The sequence below is a fragment of the Acomys minous genome (assembly GCF_964271855.1).
Source record: "Acomys minous genome assembly, chromosome: 14".
In the NCBI taxonomy this organism is placed as follows: domain Eukaryota; kingdom Metazoa; phylum Chordata; class Mammalia; order Rodentia; family Muridae; genus Acomys; species Acomys minous.
This window is the reverse complement of record NC_140496.1, coordinates 65,965,730-65,985,873: the sequence shown is the minus strand read 5'-3', so window position 1 is coordinate 65,985,873 and position 20,144 is coordinate 65,965,730. Positions and strand designations below refer to the sequence as shown.

The 20,144-nt window shown below is 45.5% G+C and overlaps 1 protein-coding gene across 1 annotated transcript in view; it reads left to right on the top strand.

The window, feature by feature from the left end:
• Window positions 1-13,899: 13,899 nt before the first annotated feature.
• FNDC7 (fibronectin type III domain containing 7) overlaps window positions 13,900-20,144 on the top strand; it is a gene marked incomplete at its 5' end in the record, with an annotated part of 41,902 nt that continues 35,657 nt past the window's right edge. The window contains 2 exons of the mRNA XM_084757021.1: window positions 13,900-13,962; window positions 14,496-14,514. Of these exons, the coding sequence (XP_084613147.1) occupies window positions 13,900-13,962; window positions 14,496-14,514 (82 nt within the window). The remainder of the gene's footprint in view (window positions 13,963-14,495; window positions 14,515-20,144) is intronic.

The following is a 20,144-nucleotide window of genomic DNA, read 5'->3' as shown; positions in this document are numbered from 1 at the left end:
TCGTCCCTGGGCTAGGAGGAGAGAGCTGACTTCAGCACTGTCCTGTGCCCCTTATACAATCCTAAATTTTTGAAGATTGGAAGTGGGTGTTCTATGCTGATGGTTACTAGACCTTGATGACAGTTTCTCTTTTTATTGGGACCTCTTTTGCTTTGTCCACATCCAAGGAGATTGTTGAAAGTATTTGCACTATGTTAATACCATTGAAAGTCTTAAGGCTTTTTTTTAGGACAAACAATAGAAGACCAAAGTGATAGGTTTCATCGGGATAAAAAGTGAATGAAGGTTAACAGCAATAATACTGTTAGGGTTTGTCTCAACCCCTTGGCCACTTGAAGAGACATTTGTACGATTCCTTTTAAGAAAAACTTCATTAAATGAAATGCACGTTAAAATGCTGTACTTTTAGAAGTCTAGTCATATTTCAAATTGAGCAGCTAATCTGTTAACAGACAACTAGAAATGAGAGAAACAGGGTCAGCCAGATAGTTCAGTGGGTGCTGACAACCTGACGGATCCCTGCAGTCCACATAGAGAGCAGAATCCTGCAGGTTGCCCTCTGGCTATGCTGTTGCTGTACTAAACCAGGTTTATGTTCTGTTCCAGGGTTTTGTTTGGTTGGTTTGGTTTTTTGCAGTGATGGGGAATCTAACCCTGGGCTACCTGGTAGGCAAATGTCTGCCTTTGAGCATATCTTTGAGGTGTTAAGTGGTTTGTTGTAGGCAGGCTGGAAAGCTTTTAGGACACTTAAAAGTGAGATGAAAATTAACAGCTGAATCTCATGGCAAGTGTTTTCAAAGGATGCCTTTGGTGGGTGTACACGTATGCCTGTTTTACTTGGAGGGAGTCTTCCCATGACTATGGGAATGAGTTGGCCCTGGAAGATTCATTGATCATTTCTTGGGACCTGGGGGAAACTGAAAGAGTGCTCTCTCTAACAGAGGTTTAATACAGAGCTGGGCATAGTGGTGCATGCCTTTAATCCCAGCACTGGGACACCAGAGGCAGGCAGATCATTCCTAAGGAAATTGATAGCTTTTATTGATCTTTTAAGTATCTGTAGCCCCACCAGTCTTCAATTTGTTTTTAATTATGGTATATGTGCAGGTGCTCTTGGAGACCAGAGAGGTCTGTTCCCCTTGGGCTGACAAGGTGCTAGGGTACACTACCCTCAGCTCCTGAGCCATTTACTTCGTCTCATCACCGCTTAACATCCTAAACAACACATGAAAGTAAATGCTGCATGTTAAGCAAATGCAAGAGAAATCCTGTCTTCTTGTCCCCTCTTAGAAACCTTGATGCTGCCAGTGTCCTAGATACCCAGGATTACCAGTAAGGCAGCCAGTCTTACTGCTTTTCTTACCCCACTTTGCTGGCCATCTCCATCCCGCTTTGTACCAAGCTGTGTATGCACAGTTATGTGTGCATAACTTGTGTATGCACCCCTGTGTGTATTGGCTCCAAGTCTGACCTTCATGGCCCTGCATTGTGACTTGGAGCTGACTGTGCCACACGTTCTCTCCCAACTGGCATCAGAGCTGGGGGGATGCTGCAGAAGAGACTCCTTCTGGTTCCTGTTTACACTGTAGGAGCTTAGCTTGAAGGGCACCCGCAGGCAACTTCCGGGAGTTTCAGCACTATGGTGGCCTAACTACCTTTTTTGGTTAGGGGTGAGGGGGGAATCTGGTGTGATGTTTTAATCACACCAAAAGAAGTCTATTGAAAATTTATACAAAACATTCTTAAATTGGAAATGTATACAATATATTTAGATCAGTTTCCCCTCATCACCCAGATGCTCCCCACCCATTTAACTCCAAGCCCTTTTTAGACAGGCAAAAGGCAAAAAACAAAACATACAGACCAAAAAAAAAAAAAAAAGCTGGGCGATGGTAGCGCACGCCTTTAATCCCAGCACTCAGGAGGCAGAGGCAGGTGGATTTATTGAGTTAGAGGCCAGCCTGGTCTACCAAGTGAGTCCAGGACAGCCAAAGCTACATAGAGAAAAGCAAAAATAAATAAATTTGTGGGCCAGGCGTGGTAGCGCACGCCTTTAATCCCAGCACTCGGGAGACAGAGGCTGGTGGATCCCTGTGAGTTCGAGACCAACCTGGTCTACAAATTCAGTCTAGGACAGCCAAGGCTACACAGAGAGACCCTGTTTCAAAAAAAAAAAAAAAAAAAAAGCGCAAGCGCGCGCACACACACAGAGAATTGAAAGCCATAATATATAAGCAAAAGACTAGAGAGGTGTTTTATGTGTTTGTCAGCTGCTGGTGTTGGAATAGGGACGGCCATTTATTGTAGCTTATACACAGAGACTCCACTGGAGAATGCAAATTTTCTTTGGCAAGCAGTTGTTGATTGGAGATTGTTTCTTGGTTAAGGATGAGAGCTTGTGTCCACTTCCCCTTCTCTGCACCGAGACCCTGTTCTCCAGGTCCTGCCTTTCTGTCTCAGCACACAGGACCACAGCTATACCCTCTCCAACAGTGAAACTCAGTCTTGCTCAGGTACCAATTCTTTCCCTTCCTTTGGCACCTCTGCCTCATCCCTAGAGGTTGCATTACTTCCCTCGAGGCTGGATCCAGAGCTAGTGTATTGTGATACTGGCCATATTGATGCCTCCTCATACTGCTTGGTGACCTCTGATACAGCCTAGGATATGGAAGTGCTCAGCTGAGCAAGTTTGTTAATCATGCAAGTGAGTCAGCCTGACTCTACAAGTGTTTTGAGAGAAACCACAAGGTGTGGCAGGTGTCCTCAGTGATGGAGTGCTGGCCTGGCATGTGCAAGGCCCTGGGTTAATCCCCAGCAGTGACAAAAACAGACCTTAGAAAGACAGGACCAGACTCATACACGTAAGGATGAGCCTGTGAGTGAGATCCCAGTACCTAAGTCATCGGATCTTGAAGCTGCTTTATTTCCTGCTGGCTTTCCAAGCCGTCTGGTTTCTATTTTGTTTTGTTTGCATTTGAGCAATGAATATCCTTGTGATTTCTCCATTTTCCTTAGGAAAGTCTGATGTTTCTCTCCCTTGGAACCAGAGGCCAACTCCGGTTACTTTTACTGTTAATCAGCGTCAAACCTCGTTCAACCAGGGAGGTTCTGCCCAGCATTTCCTTAACTTTGAAATTCTACCTAGCCTCAGCACCAGGCCAGAAAATGTCACCTTGAGTTAGCCAACGAACCCAAAAGCTTTGAAGTGCCCTTGGTAGAAATGCTGTCTCTGCTGGAGGGCAGAAGGGGATTGGGCGAGGGTGAGAGTGTGACTTGGTGCCACAGAAAATCTTGTTTCTTGCTTGTTTCCTGAGCCTGTGAACAGTTTGTGTATGTGTGCTCTGGGGAGCAGCCCCAGGTGATTGTGGACTCTAAGACTGAGCTGTAGTTTGCTTTCTTAGGTTGGTTTGGGGTTATATTTGTTTACTTGCTTGTTTGTGGGTTTGTTGTTTTTTGTTTGTTTCTGTTTTCTTGGTTGGTTGGTTGGTTGACTGGTTTTGTTTTATTTTTCGAGACAGGTTTCTCTGTGTAGCCTTGACTGCCCTGGACTCCCTTTTGTAGACCAGGCTGGCCTCGAACTTAAAGCAATCTGCCTGCCTCTGCCTCCCAAGTGCTGGGATTAAATGTGTGCACCACCACCGCCCAGCTTGTTGACTTTGTTTTTGAGACAGGGTCTCACTGTATAGCCATGGCCTGGACCTTGCCATATAGACCAGGCTGGCCTCAAACTCAGAGATCTGTCTGCCTCAACTTCCCAAGTTCTAAGATTACAGGTGTGCATTCCCACACCTGGCTACTGAACAATTATTAAGCAAACAAAACAGGCCTCACTATGTTGCCCTGACTCTCCTAGGATTCCGTATGTAGAATAGCCTGGCCTCGAATTCACAAAGATCCACCTACCTCTACCTCCAGAGTGCTGTGATTGAAGGGGTGCACCACCCAGATCTCCTAAGCAATTCGTATATACCCCCTACTATCCTACAATGGCTATTTCAAGCCTTGACCCTGTCGCCCACTCACCTAACAAACTGTCAAGCGGAGCCCCTCAGGGTGCTACCTTCTTTCCTCTAAACTGCAAGCTTAGCTGTAGTCACATCTATCTTGCCATCTCTCTTCTCCTCCGTCTCTTTCCACTTCTCCCTCGCTCACTTTCTCCTGCTAAATGTCCCAAGTGTCTCCCAACCTCTCACCAGCTGCATGGAATTATGTGACGAAATTATAGCCAATGGGATGGAAGTAGCCAGAAGGTTTTTCTGAGCTGCATGGTGGCACACAACCGCTAGTCCCAGGACTCCAGAGGCAGAGGCAGGTGGATCTCTGTGAGTGCAAGGCCAGCCTGGTCTATGGATCTAGTTCCACGATAGCCAGGCCTGCTTAGAGAAACCTTGTCTATGAAAACAAAACAAAAAACAAAAGTTTCTCTGGCATTTGGCTAATAAAACTTGGTTGTGATCACTGAAACACTATCTTGCATCAAGGGGACCTCATTTTAGGGATGACCGAAACAGTAGAGACTGAGCCTCTAGAGACACCATGGAAATCAATCACCTTGTCTTTTCTGGATGCTCTGCCTCTTGCGTTTGTTATCAGAAACTTCTAACCATACATCTGTCATCTAGAGATGCATATCAAGTAACAAAAGACAATTTTTCCATTAAAATTTAAATCTTTGAGAATTTATACAATCTAGTTTTATCATATTTACCCTTCACTCTTTCTCCTAACTCCCAGATCTAGTCCCTCCTCCTTAACCCAGCTTTTTTTCTTTCTTCTTTTTGTTTTGTTTTGTTTAAGACAGGATTTCTCAGTGTAGCCCTGCCTGTCTTGGAACTCTCTCTGTAGCCCAGGCTGACCTAAAACTCCAAGATGTTTTATCTCTGCCTCCCACGGGACTGGGATTACAGGCATGGACCGCTACCACTTGGCTCCTTTTTGGGGAGGAGAGGGGAGCTAGTAATCTACCAACACCAATTTGTGCTGGTCACTATACTCCTGGAACATGGCCACCAAGACCCACACCCGTAAAGAAAACTGATTCCCCCACTGCTAGAAACCATCAGCTGCCATAGCTTCTCAGGGATGGGGCTCATGTGCCTTCCATCTCTATGCTAGATTGTTGACTGGCTTGAGCTTGTTCAGGTTGCATACCGTAACCTCAGCTGCTGAGTGTGCACGGGTGTCGCGTCTACAGCTTTATTCCAGCCTTCCCCAGCCTAACCTCTGGCTCTTAGTTTTTCCACCTTCTCTTCCATGATGTTTTCTGAGCCTTGGGTGAGGAGGGCATGGGTAATAAAGATGTCCCGTCTACGGCTGAGCACTTCTCATATACTGAGTCTCTGCGCTTTGATTACTTACGGGTTTCTGCCTTAACCAACATCTACTGGCAAAGAGCCTGAAAACTGCACTAATCTACAGGTAGATCGTGGAGGGAAATAGTTAGCGTACAGCATCCTAAAATGCAATCTTCCATTTCAGATGCTTATTACCTTTTTATATCCAGATACTCTCCTGAACTTGGTATCACTGCTGGCGTATGTGTGTATGTGTTGGTTATCAAACTCAGGACCTCACCTTTGATAACACTGAGGTGAATCTTCAACTTGTTGTTTTCAATGTTCCTAGTGTTTCCCTACTGCACACTGATGTTAAATAGGCTCCTGTTTGTTTTGCTATTGTTATTGTTAGGTTTGTTATTTAGTTTGAGACAAGATCCTTGGGGCTCAGTTTGGCCTTGAACTTACCAAATAGTAAAAGATGGTCTTGAACTTCTGGTCTTCATGCCTTCCTCTTTTGACCCCTCCCTCCAGGATTTTGCTGTGCTAGGCATTGACAGTGCTAGGCAGGCACTCTATTAACTGAGCCATCTCCCCAGCCCAGTAGACTCTTTCTTGTAGCTGACCCTGTTCCCTTAGTATCTGAAAGTATGTACTTTCTACTTCGCAGTCCCATAACAGGATCCAAACAATGTGATTTTAGTAATTCAAAGCTATAAAGTATATTTGTAAAAACAATTGATATATTCCACTGCTTCTCAGCAACAATGCTCATCACCTATCTTGACAACTCAGAGGTTGACAGCCAGAAATAGTTGCTAATGTCATAATTACCTTCCCTAACTCCTTTCTTTTTTCTTCTCTCTCTCTCTCTCTCTCTCTCTCTCTCTCTCTCTCTCTCTCTCTCTGTGTGTGTGTGTGTGTGTGTGTGTCTGTGTGTCCTGTTTTTCGAGACAGGGTTTCTCTGTGTTAGCCTTAGTGGTCCTGGATTGTAGACCAGACTGGCCTCGAACTCACAGTGATCCGCCTGCCTCTGCCTCCCGAGGGCTGGGATTAAAGGCGTGCACCACCATGCCCAGCTAACAGTGCTTATAAATTTCAACAGCTACCTTGCTGTCCCTTGGATCTTTTTTGTTTGTCTTGTTTTAATTTTTGAGACAGGGTCTCATAGAGTACAGACTGGCCTAGAACTTGCTGTGTGGCTGAGGCTGGCTGGCTTGGAATTCCTGATTCTCCTCTATCCACTTTCCAAGTACTACAATTACAGTTGTGTGCCACCCCACCCAGCATATCATTTAGATCTTGGATATCCTCTCAAGGAACCCTGGGAGTTTGTCCCCAACTTGTGATCTGCTAGGAAGTGTTGAAACTTGTAGATGGATGTTAAGTCATAAGGGTGTGCCCATGACGGGAACACCAGGACTTCTGTCTCCTTCAGTCTTTCTCTTTACTTCACAGCAGCCCTATGGTGAATGACTTTACTCCACATGCCCTGTCTACCATAATGTTCTGTCTCTATGGGCCCGAAGGCAATGGGATAAAGAGACCATGGACTCAATCCGCTGAAATCACCTGCCCAAATAAAACTTTCCTCTCCTATAGTTGATAATCTCAGACATCTTTTTTACAGTGATATATACCTGACTGACACATGGCTCCATGCCTCTGCCTCCCTGTTCCTGCCGTAAGTCTTTTGGTTTCAGGAGACAGTGTCTAGCCCAGGCTATCTACAACTCAAAATCTGCTTAGTGCCTGTTTTCTTAGTGCTGAGATCTATGACTGAACCACAGCATCTGCCCATTTGTTTGTTTGTTTTAAAATAGGATCTTGCAGGGTGGAGAGATGGCTCAGCGGGTTAAGAGCACTGATTGCTCTTCCAAAGATCCTGAGTTCAATCCCCAGCAACCACATGGTGCCTCATAACCATCTATAATAAGATCTGATGTCCTCTTCTGGCAGGCAGGCACATATGCAGACAGAACATTATATACATAATAAGTAAATCTTTAAAAAAAAAAAAAGGATCTTGCTGTGTAGCCCTAGCTGTCCTAGAACTCACTCAGTAGGCCAGTCTCGCTCCTGAACTCAGAGGTGATTCCCTAACCTAAGTGCTTACTAGCATACACTACCATATCCGCATAATTCTTCTATTATTAATTTATTTGCCTGTTGGGTTTTGAGGTGCCAGCACTCTGCCATTGAATTACATCCCACCCTGCTGCTATAACAATGATTTCAGTATCTACGGAACAATCTTTCCAATTCCTAGACCGTTCAATTTTTTTTTCAACCCCCTACATCTCCAGTGCCATCTTCCCCTCCACCTAACCTCAGCTGCACGACGGCACCATCACAAAACTGCCCGTTATCGACAGCTGAAATTGTCCCACCACTCCCGCTTGGACAGCCAGTTCCCTGGCTACCAACTTTTTTTTTTTTTTAAAGTTTTACACAACTACATAGCTGGTGCTGCTGCTCTTTCTTCCGCACTCCTGTGCCCTTCCTTCTTTCTTCCCCTCCCGTCTCCTGTGGGTCTCCTTTGTTCCACTGGACAGTTCTCCTTTCTCATCAAATATACACACACACTTTCTTATACAAAGTGTAGGAGCCACGAGTGAGGGAAAATGAGTTCTCTGTCTGGCTTAATTCACTTACTGTCACTATGCCCAGTTGATTCACTGCCTGAAAAACCCAGAACTTCATTTTTTTTTAAATGGGTGAAAAAAAAAATCCCTTTGTCTACATAGACCACACCTTTTTCATCCTTTTCTCAGATTTTAGACAGCCAGGTCGCTTCTACAACTTAGCTATTGTGAAACAAGTTGCAGTAAACACTGGTGTGTGCGGGTCTCTCTGACAGGCTGACTCAGTCTTTTGGCTGAACACCAACTTCTGTATTCCCTATGTACTTCCTCTAAAATCCCATCAACCAAGTCTTTGATTCCCTGGGTCTCCCAGCCTACTGCCCCGCCAGCTTTTGACTCTCCTTTGTAACCCACCTCAGCCTTCATTGGGACAGAATTAGTGCACTTCGTTCTTTACCTACCTCAGGCTCCACTGCCCAAAGCCACAGCTCACTTCCTTGTAAACATCTTCGACTCCTTGCAGCTCTTCTAGCCTGTCTCTTCCTAGTTGTCTAGTGTTACCCCAGAGGCAAATTAAATACAGCCCTTGGCTACTCTGAGCCTGTACACAAACGACTGAACAAGGCAAGAAAAGATGATACTGCTGACTCATGTCTGCATCGTTAAGTGTAAGATCGGGGGCTGGAGAGATGGCTCAGAGGTTAAGGGCACCACCTGCTCTTCCTGAGGTCCTGAGTTCAATTCCCAGCAACCACATGGTGGCTCACAAGCATCTATAATGACATCTGGTGCCCTCTTCTGGCATGCAGGGGTACATGCATGCAAAACAATGTATACATAATAAATAAATATATATATTTTTAAGTATAAGATCAGGAGTAACCTGTCAAAGATGGAGGCTAAGCACATTTGGACAGAGAATACAATGGAAGGGTAGGGTTTATTCTTCCAGATGCAGTATGTCCCCTAAGGCAGTGAGCGTGATGGGATGCTGCACCCCAAGCCAGTAAAGCAAATGCGTCTTAAACCATGGATGGATGCAGGAGGGGCCCTTTTACACCACTCCCAGGCTTTGAACTTCCCACCTCTGGAACTCTGGACACACAAGCACCTAGGCTGCATCTCTTGCCACCACCTCTCCCCCCCAGCCCTAGTGAGTGTCATGGTGTGTCACCCAGAAACCCTCACCAGAGCTGTCCTGGATTCAGGCAAGGGACACTGCTAATCCCTCATCAGCCACTGGTTGTGTTTAGAGGTGGTGGTGTGTGGTTTTTGTGTAAGGGAGCTCCATCAGTCAAGGGCAAGTCAGAGAAAGACTGCCAAAGCCAACAGCCACTGATATTTCCTGTCACTGGGAACAGGTGCCCACATTGGCCTAACCAAGCCCTTACCCTCAACAGAGTTCTTCTTGCATTTGTATAAATTAGCACTGCATCTTTCAATGATGGCCTGTTATTCTGATCTATTTTTTTTTTCTTATATAAAGTTTAGCAATACTGCGCATACTTTATCACTATAGCTGTTTATTTTCGTCTTCCTCTACTAAAGTTTACACTCTACCAGAGTAGGACTGCCATTCACTTATGTGTGTAGCCTGCTGTCCGGAAAAGTTCTTGGTGTATAGTAGTCACTCCACATATATTTACCGAATGCTAGATTCGTAGTAGTCACCTCACAGAAGGGTTAGTAGCAAGCAGGAGCTTGAGATGCTGAAGTTAGACTGGCCTGGCTTTGAGACAGGTCTGGTGTGGTCCAGGTTGACCATCAGCTAACCTTGAGTAGTTCATCTTCCTGTCTTCATTTCCCCTTACCGGTTAGATTGATAGAATCTTTTGTGTGTGTGCACGTGTGTGCATGTGCGTGTGTGTAAATGTCACAGTGTTCGTGGAGACATCAAAAGACAACTTGGAGACATCAGTTCTTCTACCATGTAGATTCTGGGATTGGCCAGGTCCTTAGGTGTGAGGGTGGAGCCTTTACGCCACTGAGGCACCTTGCTAGCCTGAAATGGATTTTTAAAAAAAATAGCCTTATTTAGATATAACTGATTGTAATAGTTAGCACCAACTGTCAGCTTGGCAGGGTCTAGAATCACCTGAACATAAGGTCCCAGACACACCCGAGGGGTTACCCAGATTGGCTTCATTAAGATGGGAAGGCCCACCTTAACTTTGAGCAATACCTCCTCAGCCTGGGGGTCCTGGACTGGATAAAAAAGGAGCAGGTGGGGTGGGCACCAACCTTTATTACTCTCTGCTCCCTGACTTCGGGCATGTGAGCAGCTGCTTCAAGCTCCTTTATTGAGCAACCTCCACACCTCAGGCTTTCTGATTTCAGACACCTAGTAAGTATGCAGTGGTATCTTGTTGTCCTGACATGCATTGTCCTGATCACTAACAATGCTCAGATCTCCTGTCTGGGCTGGGGCTTAAATACAAGCTAGGCCAATGCTCCACCACTGGGCTGTACTCCAGGCCTTGTTTCTCTTTTCAAGGTTTCATTATGTAGTCCAGGCTGACCTGGAATTCATTACACAGTGTAGGCTGGAATACATTATTGCAATGTTCAATCTACATCCTCAATACTAGGATGACAGGTATGAGCAGCTCTTGATTTTTTGAGACATGGTGTTGCTATGTGGTCCAAGCCTGTTTTGATTTCATGATCCTCCTGTCTAAGTCTCCAGAATACTGGAACTACAGGTGTATGGCATCACATACATCATGATATTTAAATTTTAAATTATTTACTTATTATTATTGTGTGTATACCCCCATATATATACATACATACATACACACATACACATACATTACATGATATAATATGTGGGCATGTGTGCTGCTTGGTTTTTTGTCAACTAGGAAACCTCAACTGAGAAAATACCTCCAGTAGATTGGCCTCTAGGCAAGTCTGTGGGGTGTTTTCTTTGACTAATTATTGATGTGGGATAGTCCTGGTATAAGAAACCAGGATGAGCAAGCCATTGATGGCCAGCAAGTAAGCATTGTTTCCCCATAGTCCCTGTTTCAGTTCCTGCCTCCAGCTTCAGTCTTGAGTTTTTGTCTTGGCTTCCATAGATGAAAAACTAATGTGAAAGTGTAAACCAAATGAGCCCTCATCTCCCCAAGATACTTTCGATCGTGGTATTTACTACAGCAATAAAAAGCAAATTGGATGCCATGCTTGCCGTGGCCTAGGCGTGGAGATGAGAGAACAACTTTGTGGAGTTTGTTTTCTCCTTTCAACTTTATGTGGGTTCTAAGGATCAAACACAGGTTGTCAGGTTTAGTGGCAAGTGCCTGTAACTGCTGAGCCATCCCACCAGCCCTCAGTTGTTTTCTTATTGGGTTTTGAGAAAAATACACAATCTGTGCATATACACACACATACGTATGCTCTACAAGCCCTCTTTAAAAAAAAAAAAGTTTATTATGTATACAATATTCTGTCTGCATGTGTACCTGGCCACCAGAAGAGGGCACCAGATCTCATTATAGATGGTTATGAGTCACCATGTAGTTGCTGGGAGTTGAACTCAGAACCTCTGGAAGAGCAGACAGCACACTTAACCTCTGAGCCATCTCTCCAGCCAGATACAAGCCCTTTTTAGATATGGAACTTGTCTTTTTATTCTCTAAATAGCACCAAAGATCTTGATTTTGATAAAGCCCAATTTGCTGATTCTATTTTTCAAATGGATCATGTTTTCAATGTTGTCGTGTAAAATTGTATGGACTTTCTATGTTGGCCCTAGCTCTGAATAAATGACACGGAGACTTATATTTATTTCTAATAGCTTTAGGCCTTAGCTTACTGTTGTTCCCAACTCCCTCTTACAACTTTGGTTTAATCTACATCCTGCCACTTGGCTCTTTACCTCCCCTCAGTTTCATACATCCAACCTCCTCCCTGTCTCCAGGCAACTCTTCTTTCAAGCCTCTTTCTTTCCCAGAGTTCCTATCTCTCAGGAAGTCCCGCCTATTCTTTCCTGCCTTTGCTATAGGCCGGTCAGCTCTTTATTCAACCAATCAGAAGGTGATGGAGAGCAATGTTTACAAAACATTGAGATAGGTGATTTTTTTTTTAAGTAAGACTTTTTTGTTTTTGTTTCTGAGTCCTTTGCAAGAACAGCCAGTGTTCTTAACTACTGAACCATATCTCTAGCCCCAAGTTTTTGTTTGTTTGTTTGTTTGAAGACAGTGTCCCATGTAGCTCAGGTTTGTGGCTAGCGTTACCGTCTCGTCAGCAAGAACGACGCTGCACACACAAACAGGATCCTTCTGCAGTAAAGCTTTACTGCCTCTTGAGAGGAAGAGCATAAGCTTACAACACGAAAAACGGAGACAGAGAGAGCAAACAGCAGAAACCCCTCCCTTATATAGGAAACTGTCCTCCGCTTAGGATGTGTCAGTCCCCGATTGGCTGTTGCTCATCGGGCGAGATGATGCCACGGGAGAGGCAGAGCACAACGAGTGGAAAATCCCTTCGCACATGCGCAGATTAGTCGTTTGTCAGCATGGGACACAGGGTGTCAGCGCCATCTTGTAATGGCGAATGTGGGCGCGGCTTCCCACACAGGTTAGCCTCAAACTCAGCATATCCTTGAGGATGCCATAATGCTCTTCCCTAGCAGATAGAGCTAAACGGGCTTCTCTGAGATCAGGAGCCAAAATGAACCTTCTCTCTCTTAAACCGTTTCTGTCAGGTCTTTTGGCCACAAAGGCAAAAGGCAGACTAATATATACAAACTCTAATTAAAGCACAAGCATCAACTAAAGGTGAAAAACAAAAAATGAGACTGACAGGAAAATCCTCAAATTGAAAATCATTTTACTATATCAATAATTTTCTCTAGAGCTATATGGGACTAGGGGAAGCTGGCCTGGAGCAAGAGTTGGGTGGAGTAGTGTCCAAACTCGCGGAAATCTTGCCCTGAGATCTGCAAGAGTAGGATTACGACCCCCCCTTCCCCTCCCCCCTTCCCCCACCTACTCGCCCCCCCACCTACTCCTCCCCCCCACCTCCCCGCCTCAGGCCTGTGTGTCCCCTCAGCCCCCAGGAAATCCGGTGGTCTGTTAGTCAGGTTAAACTTCCTCTTCCCAAATAAGATCCTACCCAGCAGCACCTGGAATTTCTCCTTATGCAAATGAGGCACGCCACCCCCACCCCCCAAACGCTTAAGTTGCCTTTGATCCCCCTAATTAAGGCTGCCATCTCACTGTAGATGTCGCCCTAGGGTCTACAGAGAAGTCTGTTTCTTGCACCGCTCCCAGCCGCCTGAGGTCTCTTTCAATGGGGCTCATCCCGGCCTCCCCCTTTAAGATGGCTGATTGCGCTGTTATGGGTTGGAAACAGAGCCTAAACGGCACACAGCTTTGTAGATTTGATTTTGTTCTTGTTTTGTTTTGAGACAGGGTTCTGTCTGTCCTGGAACTCACAATAATGTAGACGAGGCTGGCCTTGACTCAGAAAGCTGCCTGTCTGGCTCCCGAGTGCTGGGATTGAAGGCCTGCATCACTGTGCCTGGAGTAAATTTTATTGAAAGGGAGCCCATTGCTCATAGTTCATTGAAACCAAGGTTACAGAAGCGCCATTGGCCTGCCTGGCAGGGGTTTCCCAGACTCTTTGTTTGTTTGTTTGTTTCGAGATAGGGTTTCTCTGTGTAGCCTTGCCTGTCCTGGACTCACTTTGTAGACTAGGATGGCCTCGAACTCACAGCTATCAGCCTGCCTCTGCCTCCCAAGTGTTGGAACTAAACGTGTGCGCCACCACGCCCGTCTCCTGGACTCTACCCCCTCCCCCCAGCCCCCCCCAGCCCCCCCCCCGCCCAGTTTTGCAGTACCTGTTCCTGCCAATCTCCAGTGTCCCTAGTTACAGGTAAGCTCTGCGCCAATGGAGAGGCGGCGACTCCCAGAGTTTGTTTCCAGCATTGTCGCCCCACACTCTGCGACCTTTAGTGCTGGGCTTCTGGGAACTAGAAACGATTCAGATCGCCCGTGTCTCGTCGTGCTTTTGTGAGTGCTACATCTAACAGGATGGCTGGAAGACCCGAGCTGTGTTTGTTTTTGACTAGACTCACTCTCCTCTGTCTGAAAACAGTGAGTCTACCTTTCTAACCACCTACAACTATTTGGGGGGGGGGGGGGGAAATACCCACGCGTTATCTTGTTCTCTTTACGAAGGGCCGAGGAGTAGGGAGATAGAACTAGAAAGACTTTAAAGTCATACAAAGCTGGTGCGTTTGTGGGCTTGAAATACAATGTGATGGGCTAGAGAAAGGGAACAAGATTAGCTTTGTGTTTGAAGAGCGAAGACTCCTTAGGGGTGAGGGTGGGGGTGGGGCGTCTGTCAACAGCCTCTGACTTAGTTCAATAGGCAAATTCAAAGAGAAAAATGAAATAGTAACAAGATCTGCACCAGCCTCTAAGTTCCGTTTCAGCACTGCTTTATGGTAGATTCGAGCGCTGGGAAGTGAGTTGCACGGGAAAGCGATACCGTCAATGGGAGAGTTACTCACACTGTGCACGGAAACACGGTGGTGTTGTGCTCTGATTGACGCCTTCGTTTCAACTTCCCCAAAGTGCTGTTTATTCGTTATTCTTCTAACTTTCTAAATTTTTTTCCTTTTCAGGTCATTTCATCCAAAACAGGTAACAATTTATGACATGCAAGTTTTTCTCCTTGTATTTGTTTGATTCCTTTCTTATATTGTTGATTTGTTGTTGTTGTTGTTGTTGTTGTTGTTGTTTTTGTTTTTCGAGACAAGGTCTCTCTGTGTTAGCCTTGGCTATCCTGGACTCACTTTGTAGACCAGGCTGGCCTCGAACTCACAAAGATCTGCCTGCCTCTGCCTCCCGAGTGCTGGGATTATAGGCATGCGCCACCACGCCCGGCTCATATTGTTGATTCTTAGGCTAGTCTTATATATAAAGACTATCTCCAAGGGCAGGGAATCAACATTTTCTGAGCATGCGTACTGGGTGCTAACACCACTGTGGAAGGTGCTGAAGAGACCATACTTGTAAAAACAAATCAAATGGGTCATATTTTAAAAATAAGTCCTTCAGCCGGGCGTGGTGGCACACGCCTTTAATCCCAGCACTCGGGAGGCAGAGGCAGGTGGATCGCTGTAAGTTTGAAGCCAGCCTGGTCTACAAAGCGAGTCCAGGACAGCCAAGGCTACACAGAGAAACCCTGTCTTGAAAAACAAGATAAATAAATAAATACATACATAAAAATAAATCCTTCAAAGGTATCATTAGTGAGAACTACAAGGCCACTAGAAACTTTTTCTAGACACTTTTCCTGCCTTGTGCATCCAGAAATCTCAGTCCATGGGGTAGCAATTTATGTTGAATAGGTTTAGATTGTCTGCAAAAACCATACAAAATCAACTCTCTTAGAGATAAACACACACTGGAACAACTTTTATTATTTTGCCAGCACTATAAAAAAGGCACTAGAATTAGGAAATTTTAAATTGAAGATGTGGGTGCATTTTAATTTTTGTTCTGTTTTCAAAACAGGGTTCCTTTATATAGCCTTCACTGTCCTGGAACTCACTCTGTAGACCAGACTGGCCTCAAACTCAGAGATCTGCCTGCCTCTGCCTCCCAAGGGCTGGGATTAAAGCTATATAGTTGGTTTTTCTTCTTTTTTTTTTTTAAATATTTATTTATTATGTACACAGTATTCAGCCTGCATATGAGCTAGCAGGCCAGAAGAGGGCACCAGATCTCATTATAGATGGTTTTGAGCCACCATGTGGTCGCTGGGAATTGAACTCAGGACCTTTGGAAGAATAACCAATGCTCTTAACCTCTGAGCCATCTCTCCAGCCCTATAGTTGAGTTTAAAAAATAATTTCCTGTTTTATTACTTATATTATTCTTTAATGTTTTGTTTATTTATTTATGTGTTGTATTTATTTATTTGTGTGTTTATTTGGTTTTTTGAGACTGGGTTTCTCTGTGTGGCTGGGCTCACTTTTGTAGACCAGGCTAGCCTCGAACTCAGATTACTCTGCCTCTGCTTCCCCAGTGCTGGGACTAATGTGCATGGGTGTGTTGTTTGCATGCATGTTTGTGTACTACATGCATACATGGTGCCTGAAGAAACCAGAGAGGACATTGGCCCCCCTGGGCCCGGGCCTACAAATGGCTGTGAGCTGTCATGTGACTGCTGGGGGTTGAGTCTGAGTCCTGTGACGACCCAGCCAGTGCCCTTAACTGCTGAGCCATCTCTCTGGCTCATCATATTATTCTTGAGAGACCTTCATGATTGTCCAGGAATCTATAAGGAAGACTGTTTAACCACATCCTGTGTTATTTTTTAATGTTTTACTATTGGTTTTATTTATTTTGTTTGAGATGAGTCCCATGTTGCCCATCCTGGTTTTGAATTCTTGGGCTCAAACAATCCTGCCTCAGTCACCTAAGAAGCTGGGACTGCAAACGCACACTACTCTGTTTGGTTTAGAATTGATTTAAAAAAAAAAATAGCTGTCCTTTGGATAGCAGAATCAAACTTCACTGTGTGTTACAAAGTCCTAGTAAACCCAGGCCCAGTGAGACCTTAGGATGGACTTCTTTTTTTTTTTTTTAACCTTTGTTTTACATGCACTGGTGTCTCGCCTGTGTGTATGTCTATGTGCGAGTGTCAGATCTTGGAGCCAAGACAGTTGTGAGCTGTCACGTGGGTGCTGGGATTTGAACTCAGGGCCTCTGGAAAGGGTAGTCAGTGCCCCTAACCACTGAGCCATCTCTCCAGCCCCTTAGGATGGACTTCTTTAAGACTCAAAATGATCCCCACTGGAGAGTAGGTGGGAGGCCGAGTTTTGACACCAGTGAAGCTGTTAACAGAGTCATCTTGCCTTTTCAGTCCATAGGCTGTACCCGGTCTGTATGGTGCAGAAGGCTTCCCCTTGGGTGTGCCCGCATTTGGCTCTCTTTAGGCTTTGGCATCATGGTTGATCTGGGTCTGGATTCCAAGGACTCTGGGCTGATTTAGATTCTCTGAGTGGGTCAAATGCACTGAGTTGGTTAAAAGAATTGAAGGGTCCGTCATGGTGGCGCACACCTTTAAGCCCAGCCCTTGGGAAGGAAAGGCAGGCAGATCTCTGAGTTTGAGGCCATCCTGGTCTACAGAGTGAGTTCCAGGACAGCCAAGGCTATAGAGAAACCCTGTTTCGAAAAACAAACAAAAACAACAAACAAACAAAAAACTAAACTAAAACTAAACAAACAAACTAAAAAAAATCAAAGGGTTTCATTTTTAATGCTTTAGTGTGGTCAGATGCAAATCTAGAGAATAAAGTCTTTCATTTTTTCAACCCAGGAAATGCCTGACACTTGACATTCAGCTCTCTCTCTCTCTCTCTCACTGTCTGTTTGTCTCTCTCTGTCTCTGTTTCGTTCTCTCTCTCTTCCTCCCTCCCTCCCTCCCTCTCTCCCTCCTGTCTTTTTCTCAACCTCAAAAATTGACAGTAGGGAGGGAAGGACCCATAATTTCTATCATTCTTCCTCAGATTTTAATAATGATAAAAAAATAACGTTGTTAAAGCTGGATGTGGTGGCGCACACATTTAATCCCAGTTTTTGGGAGGCCAGGGCAGGTGAACCTCTGAGTGGAGGCCAGCCTTGGTCTACAGAGTGAGTTTCAGTACAGGGATAGCCAGAGCTACACCGAGAAAGCCCGTCTTGAAAAACAAACAAACAAACAAGCAAGCAAAAGAAATAAACCAAGCCAAACAAAAACCCCATGCTATTATTAAATTATAATAACAATAATACAATTTAATCATCGCTTAGTTGGGGGCGGGTAGCTCAGTTGTAAAAGCTTACTTCGTACCTGTGAGACACTTCATTCAAATTTATAGCACAGTCTGTCTGTACCTCAGAATCAGATTCGCCCCTTTCACCAGCCCTTCTCAGGCTCCATCTTCTTTCCAAAGTCCTGCCCTTATTTTATTGGATGGCAAGGTCTTATGTCCCTCAGCATGGCCTAACATCATGATGCAGTCAAGGATGGCCTTGAACATCCCATCTCCTACTTCTACCTCCTAAGTACTGGGGTTGCAGCCGTGCACTGGGTGTCTGTGGTGCTGGGGACGGAGCCAAGGCTTTGTGCATGCTAGGCACACACTCTACCCAGTGAGCCACACCCCTAACCACTCAAGAGCTGCTTTGCTTCTTCTGTCCCCTGGGGGGGTCTGTTAAGTCACAGCACCAGATCTACCTACCAGTCCATCCCTCCTAGGGAACAAGTGTCCCCAAAGTCTGGCCCCACCTGGTCTTATTCCGCCACATCATGGCTGGGCACTCAAACTCATTCGCACAACGGCAGATGAGCACACTAGCTCTTGTATCTGGCTCAGCAGGCTCGGGTACACTCAGCCGCCCATGCCATGTCCCCATGAACACTACTGGGTTCTGCTTCTCCTGTCCTAGAGCAGCGGCTCTCAGGCTTTCACAGGGGCGGCCTGAGACCGTCATGAGACACAGATCTGTACATTATGAGTCATAACAGTAGCAAAGTTACAGTTAAGCAGTACCAATGAAAATAATCTTACGGCTGCTGGTCGCCACAACATGAGGGACTGTGTTAAGGGCTGCAGCATTAGGAAGGTTGAGAGCCACTGCCCTACAGGGTTCAGTTGATTGTGTGTGTGTGTGTGTGTGTGTGTATGTGTGTGTGTGTGTCCCCTCTCCCCACCCTCTCCCCCTTGTGTTCACCCCAGAGTCTCTCTTTACCAGAACCCTCCCATGGGCTATGATGTATGATATGGCTTTTCCAAACCCACCCACACTTGTTTACCTTGCTAGATGCATCCACGTTCTCTGGAACACACACACACACACACACACACACACGCACATGCACATGCACACACACAGGGGAGGAGGGTTTCAAAGTACCCTCACATACACTTTTACTTACACTTTGCAGCAATTCTAAATCTCTCTGTTTTACGTTTCAGAGTAATTCCTAGAATGCAGACGCTCCTAGCTTTCTCAGAGGAGGACCCTCACACCAGAACAGCTGAAATGTTTTGCATTTCCTCTTAACACAAAAGCAAAAAACAACAACAATAACAACAAGAGTCATGCCTTAAACCTAGAACTCCTGAATCCACATCCTTTGCTATTTTTCCCACCCCTCAGTTGTCACTCTGCTGATACGGGTTCCTGTACAATTCCTTCAGAGCTCAGTTTAATGGGGGAAATGTAGATTCCACAGGCAGTATGGCCGCCTGTGGGAATACAGTCTGGGCAGGCCCGCCTTTTAGCTCTTGTCCGTGAGTGCAGCGTCAGGCCTTCTATGTCAACAGCTGGTCATTTTCCCAGGAAGTTTGTCCGTTCCAACGAGCAGGCCCATCTATCATGGGAGAGCAGATAAACTGGGACAGAGGAAACAGAAGGCGATGAGAGACGCCAGAAGATGAGAAGGAGGCACTGACCACAGAGAGATGACTGAGGGGGGGCAGTGGGAGGGGGGGCAGTGGGAGGGGGCAGTGGGGAGGGGCTTGCAGATGAGAGATAGCAGGTGGGAGAGGGAGGCCCTACTGGGGTGTTGTTGTTGTTGTTGTTGTTGTTGTTGTTGTTGTTGTTGTTGTTGTTGTTCTGAGGGGCCAGAAGGGGCATCAGCTCTTCCTGCAGAATCAGCAAAAGTCCACCAGTGCCCTACACACACACACACACACACACACACACACACACACACACACACACACACACACCCCTTTCCCCAGCATGTGTGACGGGTATAATTTTCTCTCTATGACAAAGAGATACTCCTGGATGCTGTTCCAGAAGTATCTGGCCAATGAACAGTGGAGACTTTGTTTCTTTTTCTTTTTTTTTTTTTCAGCTTGCTTATTTCTGAGAAGCTGCCAATGTGAACTCTCTTGGCTACTGGGAAGGAAAGAGAAGGTTGTCTGCATTGTGTACCTGAGGACTTGGCTGAGGGGAGGCCAAGAAGGGTTGATGCTGGCAAATCACTTGGTTTTTCTTTTTCTTTTTTTAAAAATTAATTTATTCATATTACATCTCAGTGGAATCACTTGGTTTTTATTTTGTTTTCTTTCTTTTTTTTTTTTTTGGTTTGGTTTTTTGAGACAGAGTTTCTCTGTGTAGCCTTGGCTGTCCTGTACTTGCTTTGTAGACCAGGCTGGCCTCAAACTCACAGAGATCCACCTGCCTCTGCCTCCCGAGTGCTGGGATTAAAGGCATGTGCCACCATCCCGGCTTATTCTGTTTTCTTGTCCTATAATTCTGCCCTT